Source organism: Acipenser ruthenus, chromosome 9 (assembly GCF_902713425.1).
Source record: "Acipenser ruthenus chromosome 9, fAciRut3.2 maternal haplotype, whole genome shotgun sequence".
NCBI lineage: Eukaryota > Metazoa > Chordata > Actinopteri > Acipenseriformes > Acipenseridae > Acipenser > Acipenser ruthenus.
The window spans coordinates 55,636,408-55,658,591 of NC_081197.1; the positions used below are offsets into that span (position 1 = coordinate 55,636,408).

Genomic DNA, 22,184 nt, shown 5'->3' on the forward strand with positions numbered 1-22,184 from the left:
AGACCATTGAGGTATTTACTTATTTGCAGGGTTATAAAAACACTGCATTCTGAATATGTCAGTATGTTTTCCATGTTGGGTAATGTGTTTTTTCTGTTTGACTGAGAAAGCACACTCTGAGATACAGTACTGGGCCTTCATGTTTGAGCACTAGATTACAGGAGATACCAGTGAAGTTCCATTGACGGAGTGTGTGAAAGCACCAAAATCCAGTTGTACTGTTGCTGTCTTTATACATATTTTGCAAAGAAAATTGACTGTTAGTAGACCAAACCAAATGTGTGAACCTGTTTTACAATACAATTTAACCATGTGTTGAACGGTTGGGGTTTGATCTAAGTGACTACACGCACACAGTCATAATCTCCCTGGTTGCTACAGGGTTCTGATTTCCTGTGCAAATCTATTGCTGCACTGGAGTATTTTCTGTATACTGTATTAACAGTTTGATATTCTGTGTGTTGGGAAAATGCTCGAGAGCGAAAGAAGACATTGAAACGATGTACAAGTGCCGTGTAGCAGGAACACCAATTTTCTATTTGCAAAAAGTTAACGATTTAATACACAATCTAAACTAGATTAAAGAAAGTAGGTAACGCAACTGTCTGGAATGGAAGTTAAGGGGTTCGTTTTAGTTCAAAGATACAATTTGTTTTTAAAGTATTCATTTTTGGCAGACACCTTTTATCCAAGGTGATTTACAGGTGTTACAGGGCAGTACAAGGGTTGCAATGCAATTATAATATTTAGATACAGTGTAGTTTACACTAAGTGCAAATAATACTACTAAATATGAACTAGGGTGCAACAAGTTAGGATTACAACACGTTGTAAAAGTCTATATCCCAGTAATACAGTATTTAAAGAACTATAGCCTTGTATTTGTTCAGTCAAACATAATTGGAAAATATAACTGAACCAATGATTGTCTGGAAATGCTTGTAATAATGTATTGTGTCCAGCAGGGGGTGCAATTTACTGCTCAAACATAGCTTTCGTGAGAAAACTGAAACTAATTGCCGTGTATCCTATTGTTTCTTCCAAACTGTGGGTTAAGGTCAAGATAGATTTTATCTAGGCTGTAGTCATGACTTACTGTAGGGACACAGAGTCCAACTTTTTCAGAAAATTAAACAAAGTCTAGATTTATACACTGTTTTACGCTGTTATATGATCAATGATGTGGTGTTTTTTGTATTTTTTTTTTTTTTTTTCAGAAAAAAACAAACTCGAGTTAAGACTTTTTTTAAACTACTACTGTCTGGTCTTGGAAAGACATAACCTGTTTACACATGACCTCCCTGGTTTATCTTGCCACCAAGGAGGGAAAGGTTATTTTTTCATCTAATAGGCCAACCTTGAATATCAAAGTCTTTCCAAAATATATATATATATATATAATATATGTATATATATGTATCTATATCTATATATCTATCTATATATCTATCTATATATATATATATATATATATATATATAGGCAGCAACGCTTGGGTTAAACAGTATTAAGGATTGTGATTACCTGTCTGTGAATGGTGGGACAGTAACGCTTGGGTTAAGCAGTATTGAGGACTGTGATTACCTGTCTGTGAATGGTGGGACAGTAACGCTTGGGTTAAGCAGTATTGAGGACTGTGATTACCTGTCTGTGAATGGTGGGACAGTAATGCTTGGGTTAAGCATTATTGAGGACTGTGATTACCTGTCTGTGAATGGTGGGACAGTAATGCTTGGGTTAAGCAGTATTGAGGACTGTGATTACCTGTCTGTGAATGGTGTGACAGTAATGCTTGGGTTAAGCAGTATTGAGGACTGTGATTACCTGTCTGTGAATGGTGGGACAGTAACGCTTGGGTTAAGCAGTATTGAGGACTGTGATTACCTGTCTGTGAATGGTGGGACAGCAATGCTTGGGTTAAACAGTATTGAGGACTGTGATTACCTGTCTGTGAATGGTGGGACAGTAATGCTTGGGTTAAGCAGTATTGAGGACTGTGATTACCTGTCTGTGAATGGTGGGACAGTAATGCTTGGGTTAAGCAGTATTGAGGACTGTGATTACCTGTCTGTGAATGGTGGGACAGTAACGCTTGGGTTAAGCAGTATTGAGGACTGTGATTACCTGTCTGTGAATGGTGGGTGACTGCATTGTATGGCTTTACAGTGGTGGTAAACTATTGCCCAAGGATTACTGAGGTTGATTTGTTTGTGTCACAGTGCTGGAAGGATATGAGGCCAATATGGCACATTGAAAGGAACTTGGCAGTCTCAAGGGGGAAACCTTCGCACTTATTGTACTGTCAACTTCGAAGCAGCTTAAGGCTTTATTTCACACCTTGTGTTTTGATTTTTTTTTTTTTTGCAGTTCTGAAATAAAATAAATGCAGTCATCAGCAACTTGCATAGTGTCATTCACTGAGCTTGGCCTGTGTATTTGAACCAATTTTTCTTTAATTTTAAGTAAATAAAACCGCATTGCAGACCCCCACCTTAGTCTCTACATCATGATATATTTGCATGCATGCAGTTTTGAGCACCATTACAGTTGTTCTTTTTAAGATATCTTCTTTGAAAGACATACTTGCAGTGATTTTTTGCAAGTGTACAGTTCATTCTTATTATGTATTTGAAATCTGCTGTCCTTATTTTTGTGTAGTTCTGGGCATTAGGTTTTTCAAAATCCTTGAAAATGTGCTTGTTCTCGTGACCCTTCACTAAATGTACAGTAGCTCCCTGGAAATATATTCAGATGTCTAGCGTATAATGAAGCAGAGGTTAACACAGCCTGAAAGGGCAGAGAAGACCCTAGGGGAGCTCAGCATTTCTGCATAATGTGTGTAATGAAGTTTAAAACGTAACCCATAGCAAGTTAACATAGTGTAAGAATATAAAACATGTCATTGATCTAGGTCATGATGGGTTAATACATTTTAAATGCAGTTAGCTATATATTTATATGCATGTATCCTTTAGTTTTATTATACTTAACATCAAAGGATTAGTAAAATGTATTATTTATTTATTTGGCAGACGCCTTTATCCAAGATGACTTACAGGCGTTACAGGGCAGTACAGGGTTACAATGCAAGATTAATATTTAAATAATGTACTGTAAGTGCAAATAATACTACTAAAATACAATATGAAATAGGATGCAACATGAGTTAGGATTACAACAAGTTATATCTACAATGACATATTAGTAGTGCAAGGATAATGCATCAGCTGAGGATCCAGTAACATGGTGCGTAAGGACCTCAGTCCTGTTACTGAGCAAGTGGAATTTATTTAGCAATATATATTCTTGTGACGCTTTGTTCCAGGGATTTTTAACTTAAGAAAAAAAAAAAAGAATCCAAACAAATACGTTACATCAGTTTACGAACAGATGACTTCTCTCTACCTTTGTTAATTGTGGGTCTATTCCTAGTTTTATACATTATCCTGTGGAGGCTAATTTCTATACTGGGTATCCATAAACAATGCCATGCTTTCTTTCACTTAACCACTGTCAATTGCTTTATAAAATATTTACCACTTGGCAAGTTTCCCCTCTGGCAAACACATGGGTTAAATAATCTGGGAAAGCTGCTGGCAACAGAATAGAGCATCAATTATTTGTGTGAACTGCATATTGGTGTATATACAGTAGCTGCATCTTTCAGCTACTGATGGTGAGGTACTCCAAAACAAAGTTTTTCTTAAATTCCCTGTACATGAAAATGCATGTAAACTGTATATTATTAAGCAACAGGTTGTCTAAAAGTGCAACAGTTATTTCACACATTATTGATTACCATAGCCTATTTATTAAAACAATGGTGATAGGGCCAGTCTCCTTTCCCCTGTTATTATATTGTGCTCTGAACTCTGGAATCCCTTGCCAACCTTAGTTTTGCTAGGAAACCTCTCTTGGTCACACACACCCCTTAGACATTTACTATATACTTCTTACTGGGAAAACTTCCAGTTTCAAAACAGAATCAAGTTATTTATTCTGGTTTTGCTACAGTAGGTTTAAAATATTTTATTTATTTATTTATTTAGGCCTACTTTGTGTTAGTTGGCTAGAGTCCAAATCTGTCGGCACTTGTTTTGTAATACTACAGTACATGTAATCTAACTTTAATGTTGAGGTACAGTAAAAAACAGGGTGGGGAGGAGCCCCCCATAAGCACACGCAGAGTACTGATGGTATTATTAGAATTGTTATCCCCTCTGGGAGGTGCTGTGTGTGTGTCTGTGTCTGTGTCTGTGTGTGTGTCTGTGTGTCCAGCGTCAGAGTTTTACTAGTCTTAAGAATTGCTTGTCGATATAAAAGGGGATTTTGGGGAGTTGCCATTTTTACCGTAAATTGCTGTATTGAGAGTATCAATTTGGGGATTGTCTCCTGTTTTAACAATAATTTTGTATTGACAGTGGCCAAAGAGGTTTATTTTATAGTATTGATATTGGTATTAGTAATATCGGGAGTCCAAAACAACTGGCATGCACTTGTACTCTGTTTTCAGTATCTTAAAAGTATTTTCTTAGATTTATCCTTGAGCAGGTAGGCATTAAAACCAACTTATTAAGAAGCCTTTGACTAAGTGCAAAATCTAAACATAATCTTCTAATACCTCCACATATAAATGGCAAGTGACACACCTTCAGTGAGAATAAGAATTTTAAAACCTCCTGACATTTAATGTTCCGAGAATACTTCTATAAGCTTCTTTTGAAGAGCGTAAGCTTTTACTGCCTAAAGTTCATATTGAAGCAGTTTGGGATTTTAGGAGACCTGGGCAGAATTGACAGGTGTTCTGGTTTATCAGGTTCAACTCATGAAAAAAAACCTTCCAAGTAATATGAAGGAACCTCTCTGTGGGATTAGGATCTGAAATAGCTGAATATTAAACATCCACCATTTATTTAAGTGTTTGAATTTCTATCGTCTTAAAATGCTATCGTGGAGAAGCGTGATCTTGACAGTACAGGATTACTCCTGGAGAGCGAGGTTAGTGGGCTCTTCTTTCAGGTCCTTTTGTTCAGAATACTAGTGGTCATTCTCCTGCTTACTGTTTAAGACTTCAGTTCTTAATTTGATGCGGCACAATTTTTTTTTTTATATGAAATAATATTACTTCTGCCATTTTATAATATTTGTTCTATTAACTGTATATTGTTTGCAGAAATCTTAATGATGCTTCGATTTGTGCTATGAGACATAGATCTGAAGGTACAGTATTATAATAAAATAAATAAAAAGTGAAGCATTATTTAATATTGTAGACCCCCTGCTTTTCTTTCAAGCAAGAGCAGTGTTAACCTCGTTGTCCTGGCAAAATTCCAATAAGCAATTATGAATTAAATTAACTAAGGGGAAGTGAATTGTAATGCTCACTTTACCAACCTCATAAATAAGGATAAGACATCCATGAAAAATGAAATGTTGCATCCAAGTGGATCGATGGTGATGAACTGATGTTCCTAATTTAGCATGTGACCTTGGACAAAGTTATGAGCCCCGCCTCCCTTTACACACACATGCAAACCTTCCTACTCCCTACTTCTGATCATGTTCCTTTTGCAGCTAGACAGAGTGACAGGTTTCAAGTCTTGCATGGAAAGATCATGTTCAAATGCTGAAATGCCAGCGAGATAGGGATATATTTAATTTTGTATCCATGCTTGATCCTCAAGGTTCGGTAACTTCAGCCTGGTTTTGTTTTATTACATTCTAAACATGCATTTGTTTGATGGTTGTTTATGATGTCTAGTAGTATACTTGGACACCTTCTTCCAAGGTGCAACATGTCAAAGACTTGGGCAAGTCTGGCTCCAGATGCTTTTCAAACACACTAATTTAAATTTAATTTGCCCGCTTGTGTAAAGTTCTGTATTACTAGTTTAATGAAAGCCAAGGGGGAACAATCTTCAGAAAGCTTTTTGTCACCAACTGGCAATTCAGGCAGCTCGCCCGTATGATGTGCAGCGGGCTATGCTTGCTGGGGATTCGAGAGGGAGCATTGCATTGGTTCTGGTGCTCCGGCGGGTTAGGGATGAAAAACTGTTTCTCTTCATCGCACTACAGCGAACGCCTAGTGACCTCAGAAGACACCCGCCTGGCTGTCGTGCAGAGGCCCGTAGCTTGCCAACATCTTCTCTCGTTCCAGGGTGTAAAGAGGCAATTGTCTGTCGTGGGATTGGAGGATGACTACTGACCTTCAGTCCTCCTGAGCTGCTGTGGGGAATTGCTGCGGTGAGGGAACATAACTGAATATTCTAAATTGGGGAGGAAATCAGGGTTAAAATAACTGGGCGCTCTCAAACTTTTTTTTTTTTTTTTAATAAAAGATGCTACAGGTAAACAAGTAAGGTGTTTTTTTTTGTGCTAACTGAATTTTAAAGTGTCACCTTTCTTCAGTTTTAAATTTTAGTTTAGCTTAGAATGTAACAAACTGTAACTTACTTAATTTTTATATGTAGAACTGTTCTCTTTTATGTTTTTGAAGGGGACAAAAAGATATGAATATAAAACAATACTTAAAGAGCTTCCCTGTGCAGTACTGAAGGGCACTCCAAAAGGAATGCCAGCTAATACTTGCTGCACAACCACTGGAGTTTCTTCTGCTTTAAAGATCATTTTAATACTAATTGATGCAGTATTGTATTGAATGTACCTACAAGTATTGTATTATTGATTTATTTAAAGAGCATGCTGAGTTTTACTTTTCATTAAATTCAAACTGAATGAAAAATCAATTAATTGGTGACATGTTTCCCACCGAAACTCAGATGTGGAAGAAGTTCAAGACCTGTCATACAGAAGTACAGTGTCATTTCAAATAGTTCATAGTTAAATTTAAGCACTGATATACCTGTCGTGCTGAATTAATAAGCCAACTAATATGATTTGAATATCTGAACGACAGCTTGGTCAGAATAATTAGTAGTACAACTTTTTTTTTATTACAAAGTTTGTTAGGCTGACATGAGTGTGATCCATTGTTATGTTTCTTAAGGATCTTAAAGGTTTCTTTTAAATTCCAGTTTGCAGTGGTGGAAGCGCAATTCACTACAGCCGCAGTGCGTATCGGCCATCTGCATTTTACTGTAGTTTATCATTTTGAGTGTTAGTAGGGGATTGAGATTGGTACTGCGTATGATAAGAGTCCCTAGATTGCAGTCACATCATTGTGAGTTTCTTTATCTGCAGGGTCACTCCCCCTGGTGATTTTAATGCAAAATGGAACCTGGGATATTCTGCACTGGTTTAACCGAAACACTATTGCTGACCCTCAAAATGTTGGGCATCAGTACCAAGGAAGATATAGCATTTTAATAGGTACAAATCTACTCCCTTTACTAAAATAAATATGTACATAAATAATCGCTACATAATTGGAGCTTAAAGTAGTAAACACATATACACCAGGAAATTTAAAAAGCAAACAAACTACAGTATAATGTATTTGCTAGTGTTCCTTAAATATCTTTCTCCACTATCCTTCCTGTAAAATCTATAAAACGCAGACGGTTACTTTTGCAGAAATGTGATATTCTTTTATATTAAGACAAATAATGAGGGTGTATTACATATTAGCCTCAGGTTTCAGGTTTTAATTGCAGACATTTGTTAAAAGGAGAGTTGGTGGTTTGCAGAATGCCAATTATAGGTTTTGTGATCATCTATCTTTGATATCTCCAGAGCTGTTTAAGATGTAGAGATGTGAAATAGCTACTTTGGTGCAATTAATACCCACTTAAAGCACTTGTTGCTATCTTTTAATGACTAGGCCAAATTTAAAAAAAAAAAAAAAAAAAAAAAAAAAAGTGTGGTTCGGGTTACGCTGGAAAAAAAAGTAGGGTAGGTAGGTTGGTAAAACCTTTTTATTTATTTATTGATTTCTTTTTTGAATAAGCAGTGTGAGCTGGTAAGTGGCAAGTGCTACTTTTACAGTACATTGTTAATAACCCTGTTGTACTTTCATTAGTTACACAGTCATCTTGCTTCATTTCCCCACCATCTCCCCTTTCTCTACCTCACAGCTGGCTCAGTCTCATTTTGAGGGTGCGTCTTCATTAGCAAACTTTACACCTGCCTTGTTTTATGCTATAGGCAGGTAGCGCTAACGAATGAAACCACTGGGACTAAAATATAGCAGCATCATTATTGCGACACTTAATGACTGTCAGTACTTTCTTTAAAAAAAAATATATATATATATATTGCTGCAAGTAAAGAAATTGTTATAGTAGAGGGAAAAAAAGAAAGAATGAGACTCCTATTAGAAATAACAAATCTGTGATAATTGTAATCTTGATGGAATTTAGAAAATAACAAAATAGATGTGTCAATTAATTTACAGTTAAGTGAAACAAGTTAGTTTTAGCTTTAAAACTCCTACTTACATTGAGTTTGTTGTGTATTAATATTATCATGGTACATGTTTTTAGACAATAAACAGATTATATTAATATATATATTTTTTAAACATGATTTGCAATGATGTATTTGCAACATTAATATCGGAAATCTGTCATATTTCAATTCTGACAAATGAAAAATGTTGGGATTAACCAGGTCAAAGTGAACTAGTGTTCATACAGTACTAAAAATTGCAAATCCAAAAATCAATAAATTGCCCCCCTCCCTCCCCCCCATGATTTCCCAGCACAGCACTGGGCGCTGCAGAACACTGCCTGCAAATCTGAATTCAAGCATTCTGCAAAACACGTCCGTTGCAGGCAGAACTAACATGGATGCTGGTATTTAATAAATGGTTCCTGTTTCCGAAAACGCTGCTTCCCGCGTTTTGGATTGCAATGTTTTACTGTGTTCTATATTTAATATGTACAGTATCTTTGTAAATAGAACCAACATTGCATCTCAACCTTCTGGGATAAGCCATAACAAAGAAACATTTTCAAGACCAACTAAGATGTAGCTTTACAGCAATCTAATGTGATCCATCTGTGTCTCCATCCATTTGCGTTTCCTTCCATATGATGATGCAGATATCCTTCTGCCTGGTGTTGATGGCTGAAGTGTAATGCTGGCTCCAGGGATCAGCTTATTTGGCCTCCCTAGCGCATCAGCACACACAATGGCTGCAATGCTGGCTCCGGGGATCAGCCACAGTGCGGTCTCCCCAGCGCATCAGCATGACAACTGTCTGGATTGAGCTAAGTAGGGTACATCTGTGGGGTCTTCAAGTGGGCACCTTCCATCCTCTGTTTCGTCGATTAGCCCACGACACCTCAAGAGGGCTTGACAGTGATTCTGGCGTCCCAGCATCACCCCCGGCCGTCGCCCACTCAACTCAGCCCAGTTTACTTTCTTTCTTTCTATTGTGCTTGAGATCCCCAACCAGAATCTTTCCGTCTCAACAACAGCCCGTTGAGATGACAATATAAAAAATCACGTAGTTGTTGTCACAGTAATACAGTAGGCCTACCGGTAAGAAATTCAAGTTACTTTCAGATATTTCTGTACGTTTCAGTAGTTGGACATGTACAAAAGTAGCTAATCCAGCATTGTCCATATGAGCCCCTTACTGTTCAGGACCGTATGTCAGCCAAGTGGACTTTTCACTGTATTTCTGCATGTTGACAGATCTGATTTGTAGTGAGAATATCCCACACATTCATTTGTGATACAGCTGCTAATAATCAGTTACTGTATTGCTGCACATTATTTTGTTTGTAGGAAACCGCTACTGTACAAAGTAGTATTCTAGAATTTAATTCTGTTTTAATGATGCTACAAATCTTTTTCATACTGTACTTTTAAAGCTAATAATGGACTCCTGGAATTGATTTTGTGAGTTGCAAAGAGAACATATTTCCCTTATGACAGTAGAATGAGTTAAGGCTGTTTGAACTATTGCATTCATTTCCACAAATATTAAGGTATAGTGGTGTACAAATATTAAGATATTAGGCCTATACTTTTAATGAGAGTCTGTAACTCAGACTCTGAATTTGCAATTAGGGTCCTCGGTGGGAAGTGATGCAGCAGAAAGTTAATGTCCAGTTCATAAGGGCCTTTTTATTTTATTCCATCAATATGAATTTATAGAGAAGACAGTCTTCTTTTATTCCAAATTGATTATAATGGGAGCATTATTTACATGGGCATGTAATTCTACCAACCCTAATAAAAGCGACAAGTGTAGCAGCAGCAGCAGCAGTCATGAGGGTTGCAAATAAAGCTGTACAAATCCTGCTATTCCAGTGAAAGAACACTGACTATTTAAGCAGATTTGCACATGTGTGTACTTATTAATTTGTGTTTATACTGTAGCTTTACTTGTGTATGAAAAAAGTGTTCGACTAATGTTTGGATGGTCCAACATAATTTTAGATTTCAACAAATAGAATTGAAAACAGATTTATTAAATTGAGTTTTTAACTAACTTAAGCATATTCTAAACAAGCTGAATATCTAAGTTGCCTGTAGTTCTTAATCACCCACAATGGCGTCGAAATTCACTTTTAAAAACTGCTGACAGACACGTGCTCTGATCTTTATGCAATTAATTTCAGTTAAGAGTTGGGAATTTCTGACCTGCGCTGTAGTGCAGAAATTCCTGCATGGCCATGTGATCACTAACAACCAATCAGAGCTCGTACTTTGCCCATGACATGTTATAAGGTAAAAGTAACAAACTAATTACAGTTTAGTTCATGTGTTTCATGTTAATCGTGACAAATTCTGGAGCAATATGATGCTCCTGTATACCTGACACTGGTGTGATATAACAAATAGGCCCACTGTATATTAATGAAAGAAGTGAAGAGACTATAAACGTAATAATGGTATTGTAGGATGACACATGTGAAGCAGAAGGTCAATCAAGACCCTGTGAAATGTTCCTTTTGTGAGGATGCACCTTAGCAGCTAGTTTCCATGGTGACACTGGGTGCCTGCTTCTAGGCACAATTTTGCAAATGACTTGCTAACAGATACTTGAATATGCTCTTTCAATGCATATGGTTTGAGCTGCATAATCTCTCTTAAATGTGCATGTTATCCAGCGGAAATAGATATCAGTAGCTTGGCTTATTCATGACCTTATTTGTCATCCCTGCATATTAACGCTTGCTTGATGTGAAAGGTGTATGGTTGTTATTATGTGAAGATTATGCATATCATCAGCATTGCTGTACAATTAACTAATACTCTTGTAGGTTTGTGTAATAGAAATTAAGTAGTGTTTGCAATATGTCTTATTTGGCACTAGGTGGTGTAATTAGACAACTCTGCTGTTTGACCTAATAGCAGGGATGTTATTGGAAAGTGTCATGGGAAAATAAAATTGATGCAAATGCTATACATTAACAGACCTAGACAAAGCCAAGAGCTGCGATGAATGAACATGAACTTGTACTTTTATATGAAGAGAAACTGTGCTGTATATAAAGAACATTAATGCTTGTTTACCAAAAGACGCTGCCCAGTTTTGTGATAGGAGCAAACAACCTTTTTAGACTACAGTAATTCTGCATAGATACCATTCTCGTTTTTCTTTCTCATTTGAAATATATCCTACATTAAAAAAATATATATATATATCCGTTAGTATATTCGAAGTTAGTCTACTACTACTACTATACAAACTATTATTAAAACAAATCCCTTTTAACGAGGCCACACCACAAATTAAGATTTGTTTAAAAAAATAAATAATAAATCCACCAAACAAAAGCTATACTTGCAAAATAGCCACTGTGATGGAATTCACAAATTTACTCACGAGTACCATTAAACCTGTCCAAAACAAGTGCATTATTACAATAAAAAAATTGCATTATTCTAATAATAGTAATATAAATACATTCCTCTGTATTCCTGCTGAACGGCTTCTAAAGAAAGTTTGCCTCCTGGGTCCTGAACTGTACTATTTGTGTTGGTGATAACTACAACTTTAACTTTGGTTTTAGAGTAAACCAGTTTGTTCACTTCAGGTGGACTGTTTGAGAGTTTAGCCCACTAGACACTATGCACTCCTTCTATACAGAAAATGTGTTTATCAGTGAGCTTGGTCAATAACATTTTCTAAATGTAGCTTCTGCATCTCATAGTTCGGAGTCCCTCAAGTGTCTCCAAATTGAATACCTTGAGCCATTAACTCACATTCACACTCACATCTTCAGTGCCTAAAATGTGAGTGTTTAATTGAACATTGATCATAGAATCATTTGCTGTTCAGACATGATAAAAAGCCACTCAGACTGAGATGTAATGATTTGAGCAGGTTCTTTACACTGTAATTTATTCCACCCAGTTGAAATGTAAAAATAAATAAATAATTCCCTTCCAGACCGTCTTTATTATCTGCAGTGAAAAGGGGATGCTTAATAAATGGCAGCCCTTTCTGATCTACAAATATATATATATATATATAATTTGTTTATTTAGCAGACGCCTTTATCCAAGGCGACTTACAGAGCCTAGGGTGTGTGAACTACGCATCAGCTGCATTGTCACTTGCAATTACGTCTCACCCGAAAGACAGAGCACAAGGAGGTTAAGTGACTTGCTCAGGGTCACACAATGAGTCAGTGACTGAGGTGAGATTTGAACCGGGGACCTCTTGGTTACAAGCCCTTTTCTTTAACCACTGGACCACACAGACTATATATATATATATATATATATATATATATAATTAAAATAAATATATATATATATATATAATTAAAATAAATATATATATATATATATAATTAAAATATATATATATATATATATATAATTAAAATATATATATATATATATATATATATATATATATATATATAACAAAATATATATATATATATATATATATAAATAAATAATTTAAAAAAAAATGTCAGTTTTGTTACATTGTCTTTTAAACTATACAATGCTTAATCAGGGCTCACAAAACCTGTAGAGATTCTAATGAAATGAGAGTGATTGCATTCTGAAAAAAAGCAGACATGAAGTAGGCTACATAACGTGGCTGCAATGGAAGTGAACAATGTGTCAAGGTTCCCTTGTATCTGTAGCAGCCATGGACACTACAATGGTTTCAATGATGAAAATAAAATACACAGATAGCGAATAGGTATGTTTTTGTGGCTCCTGTTCACTGGTTCGGGATGAAAGATGAAGTTCTGATACCCTTCTGCCATAGCCTTCAAGTTTGTAATACCGCTACATAATGTTCTGTCTTTGGCCAAACCAAATACAGCAGTCGTTAGTTGAAATCATTGTGCCTGTTTTACAACGTAGAAGAAATGGTTGCTATATAATGTTCTGGTAGCCCCTTTCCATATTAGATTTACAAAAAAAAACTCAAGCTGAACCTGCCCATATCCAATGGACTTGCTTTCACACCATGATAAACAGATGTTCAAGTTTCTTTGCTTAAAACTTTATGCTAGAGGGATCCCAATTATTTCAGCACTAATGTACTATAATTAGTGGGAACATAACTGTAACAAAGTTTGCTTTGTAAAATGAAACCAAGTTTTCAGTACCTGCAGAGCTGTGTTGCAGTATTGCAAGTGCATCCTTTCTTGCACTGCAGGACCTGTTCATATTCTAGTTTTCTTCTGAAAACGAAATCATGTCAGCGTCTCTTGCCTTTTGTTAAAACCTTGAGAAAACTTACTGTAGTTATTGCTTCTGTCAAAGAACTGAAGCAGGTACTTTATCTCGATCTTGTATATTTGTGTTTTTTGTATCTTATTTGTTTATTTAGCAGATGCCTTTATCCAAGGCGACTTACAGAGACTAGGGTGTGTGAACTATGTATCAGCTGCAGAGTCACTTACAACATCTCACCGGAAAGACGGAGCACAAGGAGGTTAAGTGACTTGCTCAAGGTCACACAGAGAGTCAGTGAGTGAGCTGGGATTTCAACCGGGGACCTCCTGGCTAAGTCCCTTTCTTTAACCACCGGACCACTAGACTTTGAATGGAACAGTATTCATAATAATAATAATAAGAATACACTCATTCTAATTGTGTTGCTATACAATGTCAGGTTTTGTGTGGAAGAGAAAAGGTCCTGGGGAGAATAGTTTAGTTATTTCTGTATGCGTTTCAGGTTTCCTCCAGAGGTCTCAGGCCCCTCTTCGGAACCACACATCTAAGCTCTAATTATGTGCACTTAATGAAGGACTTGGTTTGGTGACAGAAAAGACCTGCAGGACATGTCCTACTTGCCTTGCACAACCTTTGAGAAGATTTAGGTTTACAGTTTTGTGTCTAGTTCATAGATTTATATGTGGGCTGTTTACAAACAATGCATGTGCAATAAGTGTTCTTATCTGAAGAAAGTGCTGCTATGTTTTAATCAGTTTTAGCTACTGTAAAATGTTTCTTCGAGAGTTGAAAATGTGATTGCATTTTATATTTTACTCAGGGGTCACATAAACCCTTGCTTCTAGGCTTTTATATTGTCTGATAAAACAGCATTAAATAGGTTAATAAAATGTGTTCAATTCTGTATTCCTACCTATATATGTGGCTAGCAGTATATTGCCTAGGAAATAATTTCCTCATTTTTATTCACATATATGCAGAGCCTTTCGAAAATAAATCAATATAGCAGGGTGTAGAGGCACTTTCTGTCCCTTCTTATAAATTTTATGATTACATTCTGAAATTGTCTGTCAGTTTAGTGTAATCGGTTATAAATAAACTTGCCATGAATTTCAGGAGCTATTGATCTGCAGCCACAATTTATAAGTCTGTTTTGTTGCTTTGAAAAAACATTAACCTGTAATCTTTCTTGTCATACAGTGTGGCAGAAAATTAAATACAAGCTTTTTATTCTTTCCTTTGCAGGATAATATTGGAATAAAAGCTTTTTTTAATATAACTATTACAAATGTAAACTAATATTTTGTTCTGTTTCTTTGTCTTCCAATACACATGAATATTGATGAGTCAACATGCTCTTTTAATGTGCACCTAATTTCCTCCCTTACACAGAAGAATATGGCTCTTTGTGAGTTTCACCAAACAGACATGTAATCATTTAGATCTAAAGTCCCTCCATGGCTATCAGTAAATAATAACTGTTACTGTATCATTTTAAATAGGACAATAATTGAGGAATTGTGATAGGGAGGGAGCAATCATACCCTCCATACCCCATGTCAGGGCTACAGGGTTTTAAGGGAAAAACATGTTACTGGATGTTGTGTTTTTTTTTTATTTTTTTTTTATTTTCTCTTTCTCTCTCCATTTCAGTCAAATCCCATAATAAGTCTTCCATTATCACTAAGGTTCCCAGGAACCTGGATGTGACAGGGTCAGGAACCATGGGATTTGTAGTCCATAATTCCTGTTTGTTCAGTAAAGCACATTTTGATTAAAGTTAGTTACCTGACTACAGTACCAATATTCAGGGTTTAAATGAGAGGTTTGATTTTAAAAACTAAATCAATTCTAACGTTTTATCTCCCATGAACTGGTAAACACATTTTCTAAAACTTCAACCACTTGTGCAGATACATTCAACTCACTCATTTAAACTACCAAGCAGGATGTCCGCATGTTGCAGTGAACACCCACTTAATAATGTATTGTACAACCAGGTCTTCATCATACAATGATTCTGCTTTAATTCTGCAAAGCATAGCAATGATCCGTATTGCTAGGATTGAGGTATTCCCTCACTTATCAGATCCATCCTTCATTGCTGGTTGGAAATGTAACTGCAATCAGTTGGTCTCATCTGTTTTAAATAAACAAACAAACAAACCTAACTTATGGGACCAGAAACATTCAATACTGCCAGGCAGTAGCATCATTAGTAATCATGTCACAGCTTAAAGTCTAAATGCTTGATGGGGGGGGGTTTAAAAAACATTATATAAGTGGGTAAATTGGGTCTACAAATCCAATAGTTCTAACCCCATTGGAATGCGTTTAAGAATTATTGCTCAACAGGGTGGTGTGATGTGAGATATCACCAAAGTGGCTCTGACATCCATAGTTGTAGTATCTCAGAACCACCCAGAAATGTAAACAGCATATTTTTTTTTAATCATCCTTATTGCGATGTTGATGTTTTAGGAAGCTCCAGTGTTGAATTTTAATAATTTGATTCTGCAAGCCCAGAACATGGCTGGTTAATTTTGATACAGAAAAAAAAGTATTAAAGTCCAGTATTGGAGAAACTAAACTCTGAACCACTCAGAAAAGGTGGAATAAATACAATTACATTGGAGTCTACTTGACTGAAAATGATATTCATGCTATTTGATATGCATGTCCTTTGCTATCTCCCCTGCGCCAAGTTTTATGTTCAACGGAGGGTTAAAACTGTTTTCCTACAGACTTACTTATCCCCCTAAATTCAGTAGCTGCCACTGTAAGTAGAAAAGGACTGCCTGACAAATATGTTTGTTCTGGCTCTTTGTTTTGGTTGAAAACCATGCAAAGAAAGTAGTTGAAAAGATGGGGAAAATGAATCCGACTTGACAAGTGTCAAAAAAACAATGTCATTTTAATGTGTTCTGTATTTTCATGATGTATCGTCTTCATTTTATTTGACTGGCATGTTTGTTTTGTTTTTCTTTTTTCTTTGCCTTGTTACAGACAATATTTGTGCAACATCTTGACAAGACAAAAAATATTAAGCCATCCGCTGTGCTCTTTTTTGATTGCTGTCTTGAATAAGTTAACTGAAAACTTATGAGTTATGCGAATATAAATAGGTTGTGTAATTTAGGATTTGGCAGTAAAACGCACAAGAAGTGTGCAGTTTTTAAGTTAAATCTCATGACTGTGTTTAGTAAGTCATGCAACAAATGGAAGCAAATTCTTTGTTTTAGTCACATGAGGATTTATGTCTACGTTTTGAACTTTGAAGAGAGCTTTATCTAACCAATCTCTTGGGTAATTCCTAGATAGAAATTGGTCATACATTTTGCCAACTTCAGTGTCAATCTTCAGATTTAAAACAAATTTAAGTCGCAAACATTGACATAAGGGAGTCCCCTTTTGAGTGGTACGAAGGGGAAGCTAGAAGCATGCAGAATACTGTTTGTATCAGTCAGTTTACTATACAAGGTGGTATATAAAGATCCCTTATCAAGACATACAGTGGTGTCAAGAACTGACCTTGAATGTATCATGTTCCAAACTAAAATTAATAGAGGAAAACAGCCCGTCCAAATAAGCAACAAATGCTTTAAGTTCTAAATCGGTACCAGACCATAACAGGAAAATATCATCAATATACTGTTTCCTCATGATGATGTTATCTGTGAAAGGATTATGTCCATATATATATATATTATTGTATTTGAGAAATCCCATAAAGAGATTGGCATAGTCGGGTGCAAATGAAGCTCCCATTGCTGTGCCCTGGATTTGTAGATAAAAATCTTTCTCGAAGAGAAAGTAATTTTTTAGTGAGAACCTTATGTGCCCTCTCAAGTAGAAATGCAGTTGGTGTCTGGATGTCACTTCTCCTATCAAGATTGAACTTAAGAGCATTAAGACCATCACCATGTGGAATATTGGTATATAGACTTACGTCAAGTGTAGCTAGAATAACATTTTCATTTGGTAATCTTACATTTGATAACTGACCAATAAACTCACCCGTATCCCTTAGATAAGAAGGTAATTCCATAACAAGGGGCCTCAAGAAAGAATCAATATAATTGGAAAGCAGTTCAATGAGGGAACCAATTCCAGAGACAGTGGGGTGACCTGGTGGATTGAACAATGATTTTATGAACCTTGGGTAATATATACCCTGTATGTAATGTATGTATGTATGTATGTATGTATGTATGTATGTATGTATGCTAATCACAGGTTTTATAGAGTGGTTACATATTAAATACTTATAAACACTTTCTGGAATATGCTCCCTTTTCATATGCTGAAGTTGAAAACGGTAGTGGGGTCACCTGCCAATTTTATATAAAAGTTAATATTGGATAATTGGCGTCTTACAGGAATTTTTAGACAATAAAACAAGGCCACCACCGTTCTCTGCTGGTTTAACAATCACATTCTCATTACATCTGATAGTCCTTAATGCATCTTCATCTTTACTACAATTATTAGGCATTTGAACCATGCAAAAACCATGGCAAAGTTACAGTACACATTTACTGTGGTAAATGTTTATAAGGGAACTAAATTCAAAGAAAGGAAATGGTAAATAAAGCACATTTTATTTTTTTAAGTCTAAGTGTTTGTGGATGGTGATGTTAAATTACAGATGTTAAGAATATTAATATCATAAAGTCGTGGAACTAGTGGTCCATTGTTTAAGGAAATTTCAATCCAAGTATGGAAATGGTTACTTGTTTTCTATGCAAGTTTCCTGTTTATTGATTATTTTGGTATTGTTTGCAAATCATGAACTACGGTGTCCTAACCAACCAGAATCTGAACACAAATACCATTATTTTGACAATGCCCCATGTGGGAGGGATGCAGATTTGTTGACGGACAGTGCTTCTGTTCACATGTTACGTGGGAACGGACACTACACTCTTAAACTTAACTACCTTTACTTCTTGTTTACATTTACAGGATTTGCTGTTTTTTACTTTCAAGAGCACAACATATATAAGCACCAACATAATATAAAATAAAGTGGAAATCAGAGTGGTTGACCAGGCTTATAGTGCTACTGGTATTTGTTAAGAATGTATACTTTTCACAAGGAAGGAAAGGTGCATGTGCAGTTTAAAGAACTGACTTGCTTTGTCATGCTGCACGCTCTGGAATACATTATACTGAAAGACGGTGATAACAGATGTGCTGCCTGCTTTGAACAAGCCACTGCTTAAAGGATTGTACTCAGTATTTTAGTGTGAAGAATACATACAGTACGGTATGTGTACCTGTGTAGACATACAGATTTAATTAATGCAGATGGTGGGATTATAACACTATGTCAATGTATCAGAGTGAATGTTCAAATCCTGCACTGTATAATAGCAATTCAAGTGTTTTTCCTTTAGAAACAGCGGGGGTAAGGTATTCTTTGTCCTGCTGATAGCAGCTGTGATGGGTGATCCATTTAAACCAGCTGGGGTACTAATCAGGCAATGTCTCTCTGTACGTTTTCTTTTCTTTGCAGGGCGGCCTGAAGAGCAGCCATCAGATCTCGCCACAGGAATTCATCTCTGAACTGAAGTCAGGTGCTACAGATGAAAGGCTCTTCAGCTGCCTGGATTCTCTGCGTGTGTCTCTGACCAGTAACCCTGTCAGGTAAGTATTGCACCCCAACGGTGCAAAGTGAAGCCTTGTTGTGGAAAACCTAACAGATGCACTAGACCTGTAGTCTTTTGCTTTATTGATGATTTCATAATAAATGACTTCCTCCCTGTATCAAGCTATCGTTAACCGTATGCTGAGCCTCATTAATATTTATTAGGAATATACAAGTGCTGCAGGTTAAATTAGGGAGCTTTTAATTCTTCTGTGTCCACCGTAACAATTAGCCTGCTGTTCCCTGAAGCTGAAAGACAAACAGTGCATGGAAATCCTGGTAATGATAAATAATGTTTAAATAATTGATGTGTTTTGATGCAGCAAAGGCCTTCATTTTAACATGTTTAACACGTTGAAAATGTACTGCTCAAGCACCAGGTTTCTTCAGGTTACAGTGTGCATTTACTTATTTTCAAACCACCTGATTCTGATGGATTCTGATTTTGCACCCCTTCATGGCATCAACAAGTTTAAGTCAATGTACGCCTTATTTTTATTATAACTGAATGGATGCAGTTGACAGAAAAGGGAATATGCTGTCTAGGAAACTTGTGCTGTTCCTGTTGAAATTAGAAGTTAGTCTGGTTATTGTTAGAGAACCATAACACACAAGTGTTTATTAGATGCGATTTGATTTTAGCAACAAAACCACTGTGTGCTGTGTAAGATTATTGTGGGCCAACACAGGTTTTGGTTTTGCAAAGACAGACCGTCAATTATTACAGAAGTTCAGAAGATAGATCCAGTCAAGTCCCTTAATGCAAACTCGGATAGCACACATTTCTCATAGAAGTGTATGTAGCTAATACACTCATTTTAATACATCTTACCTGTCACTTCCATTCACTATGTAGGTCTCAGAAGCAATGCCTGCAAACAGCAATTTCTTTAACATCGTGTAGTACCATGTACTGTATCATGCTTTAAAACAAAAAGAAGAAAACTTCATATGGAGAAATATATGGTGAATGGATATGTAAGAGGTGGAGAGTGTTCAAGGTTTGTCTTGCTGAAATCCAGACGTGTCGCTGTATTCGCAATACATTCTTAATAGTGTGTTTCTTTGGAGAGTGACCCTTATCATATTATAGTGATATGTTACATTTAAAGACTCCTGATGATAAAAAGTACTGATAAGTCATGATCATATTTAGAATAGCCTAATAAGACAGTGAACGATGTAAATAATTTAGAGAACTGAAGTTACTTAGGTTTTTTTCCCACCTTTAATTTATGAAACATCATGATTCCTATTAACTATTGAATGAAGTTTTGATATATGCACACATTAGTAATGAGAATTGGAAGAAGGACACAGTTATTATTGAGGTTTAATTGTTTTCAGGGACCTGCATGCTGCAAGTTTATAAAACAGTAATCTGTGCGAATTTGCTTCCAGCAAGGGTAAGACCTTATTACTTTCATATAATTAACTATTGTTAACATGTTGTCCTATTGCAGGAACATTTTAATATGGCTATGGCTGAATTTGTTATTTTGCTCTTGTTTGTGGCGAACCCTGCAGAGAAACATTACAAAATATGACACAAAGTTCACGTTTTCCAAATAGTGTTATGATTTTTCCATTATTTTAAAATGTTATGTCATGTACCATTTTGTCCACTAAAGGGCTTGCGTGCACAAAATACATTACAACGTGCATTTCGTCCCACAAAATGAAAAACTAATTTATTTAATTTTTTCCACAAAAGGCAAAAGACAGTTTTTCATTTTGTAGACCAAAAGGTACAAGTTTTCATTTTGTGGACGAAATGAAATAAAACTTTCATTTTGTGGACAAAATACACTTTTCCTTAGATCATTTTGTGGACATAATGAATAGTAAAGTACACATTCTGTCCACAAAAAGCAAAGTAAGTTATCAGTTTCGTCCACAAAATTATTTAACATAACATTATCATTTTGTGGGACAAAATGCATATTGTGTGGGGCTAAAACTCATTTTGTGAGACAAAATACACATTTTGTGCACAAAATGTTAATTTTGTGGGACAAAATGCTAATTCTGTGGGACAGAATGCTCATTCTGTGGGACAAAGTGCCAATTCTGTGGGACAAAGTGCCAATTATGTGCACGAAATACCATTCTGTGGGATGAAATGCTAATTGTGTGGGATGAAATGCTAATTGTGTGCACAGTACCATTCTGTGGGATGAAATGCTCATTCTGTGGGACAAAACACACTTGTCGGACGACATGCACTTTTGTGGGTCACATGATTGTGACATCATCATGGCATACTGTCACATGTTAATCGCCCAATGTGCAGACTGCTTTGCGTCACGCATGCTTTTCTATGGAACTATGGGTATCACATCTGATTTGACTTATTTTTTTTGTGTTTTTGGCCTTCTCCTCCCCTTTACAAATTCAATTGATGATTTAAGTTTGTTAAATAGCCATGGAAAATTCCCACTTTAAACCCTGTGATCGCAGCATTTGTAAACAATGATGCTAGTGTACGTATGCTGAGACAAGCGTGCTTTACAAGCAAGTTTTACCAGCAGCCCTAAGTTTTATAGTTTATGGTTTTCCCCGTGGTTAGCTACTCGTCTTTTAAAATGACCTGACAGTGTTTTTGTTACTTGATTAAAACTGAGAAATGTGTGAATTGTGACGGGTTAAATTAAGTGTGATCCTTATTTTTCCATTTTAAACGTGATTCAAATGCGTCTCTAGACTGATGTGAACTGGGGGAACGCTAATCAAGGTTTATCAGCGTTTATATTTATGTCCTGTAAACTAGATAACTCCGCTATTCAGAAGAAGCTGCTTCTTTTTTTTTACATGGGATATAAACAGAAAAACTGTCATGCAAGATATAGCAAAATTACATTTTGAAAAACCACGATGTGAAACAAAACAGAGCACAGAAATGACACATTTTTGCATTTCGTTGAGACACTAATGACTCAATAATCATCAATTGAATCTATAAAGGGGA

The 22,184-nt window shown here is 36.0% G+C and overlaps 1 protein-coding gene across 3 annotated transcripts in view; it reads left to right on the forward strand.

Moving 5' to 3' along the window:
* Positions 1–22,184, forward strand: part of LOC117405378 (protein diaphanous homolog 3-like) — a 300,571-nt gene that overhangs the window by 70,047 nt on the left and 208,340 nt on the right. For all 3 annotated transcript variants that reach the window (XM_059030274.1, XM_059030275.1, XM_059030276.1), the window contains exon 5: positions 19,085–19,215. In XM_059030274.1, the coding sequence (XP_058886257.1) occupies positions 19,085–19,215 (131 nt within the window). The remainder of the gene's footprint in view (positions 1–19,084; positions 19,216–22,184) is intronic.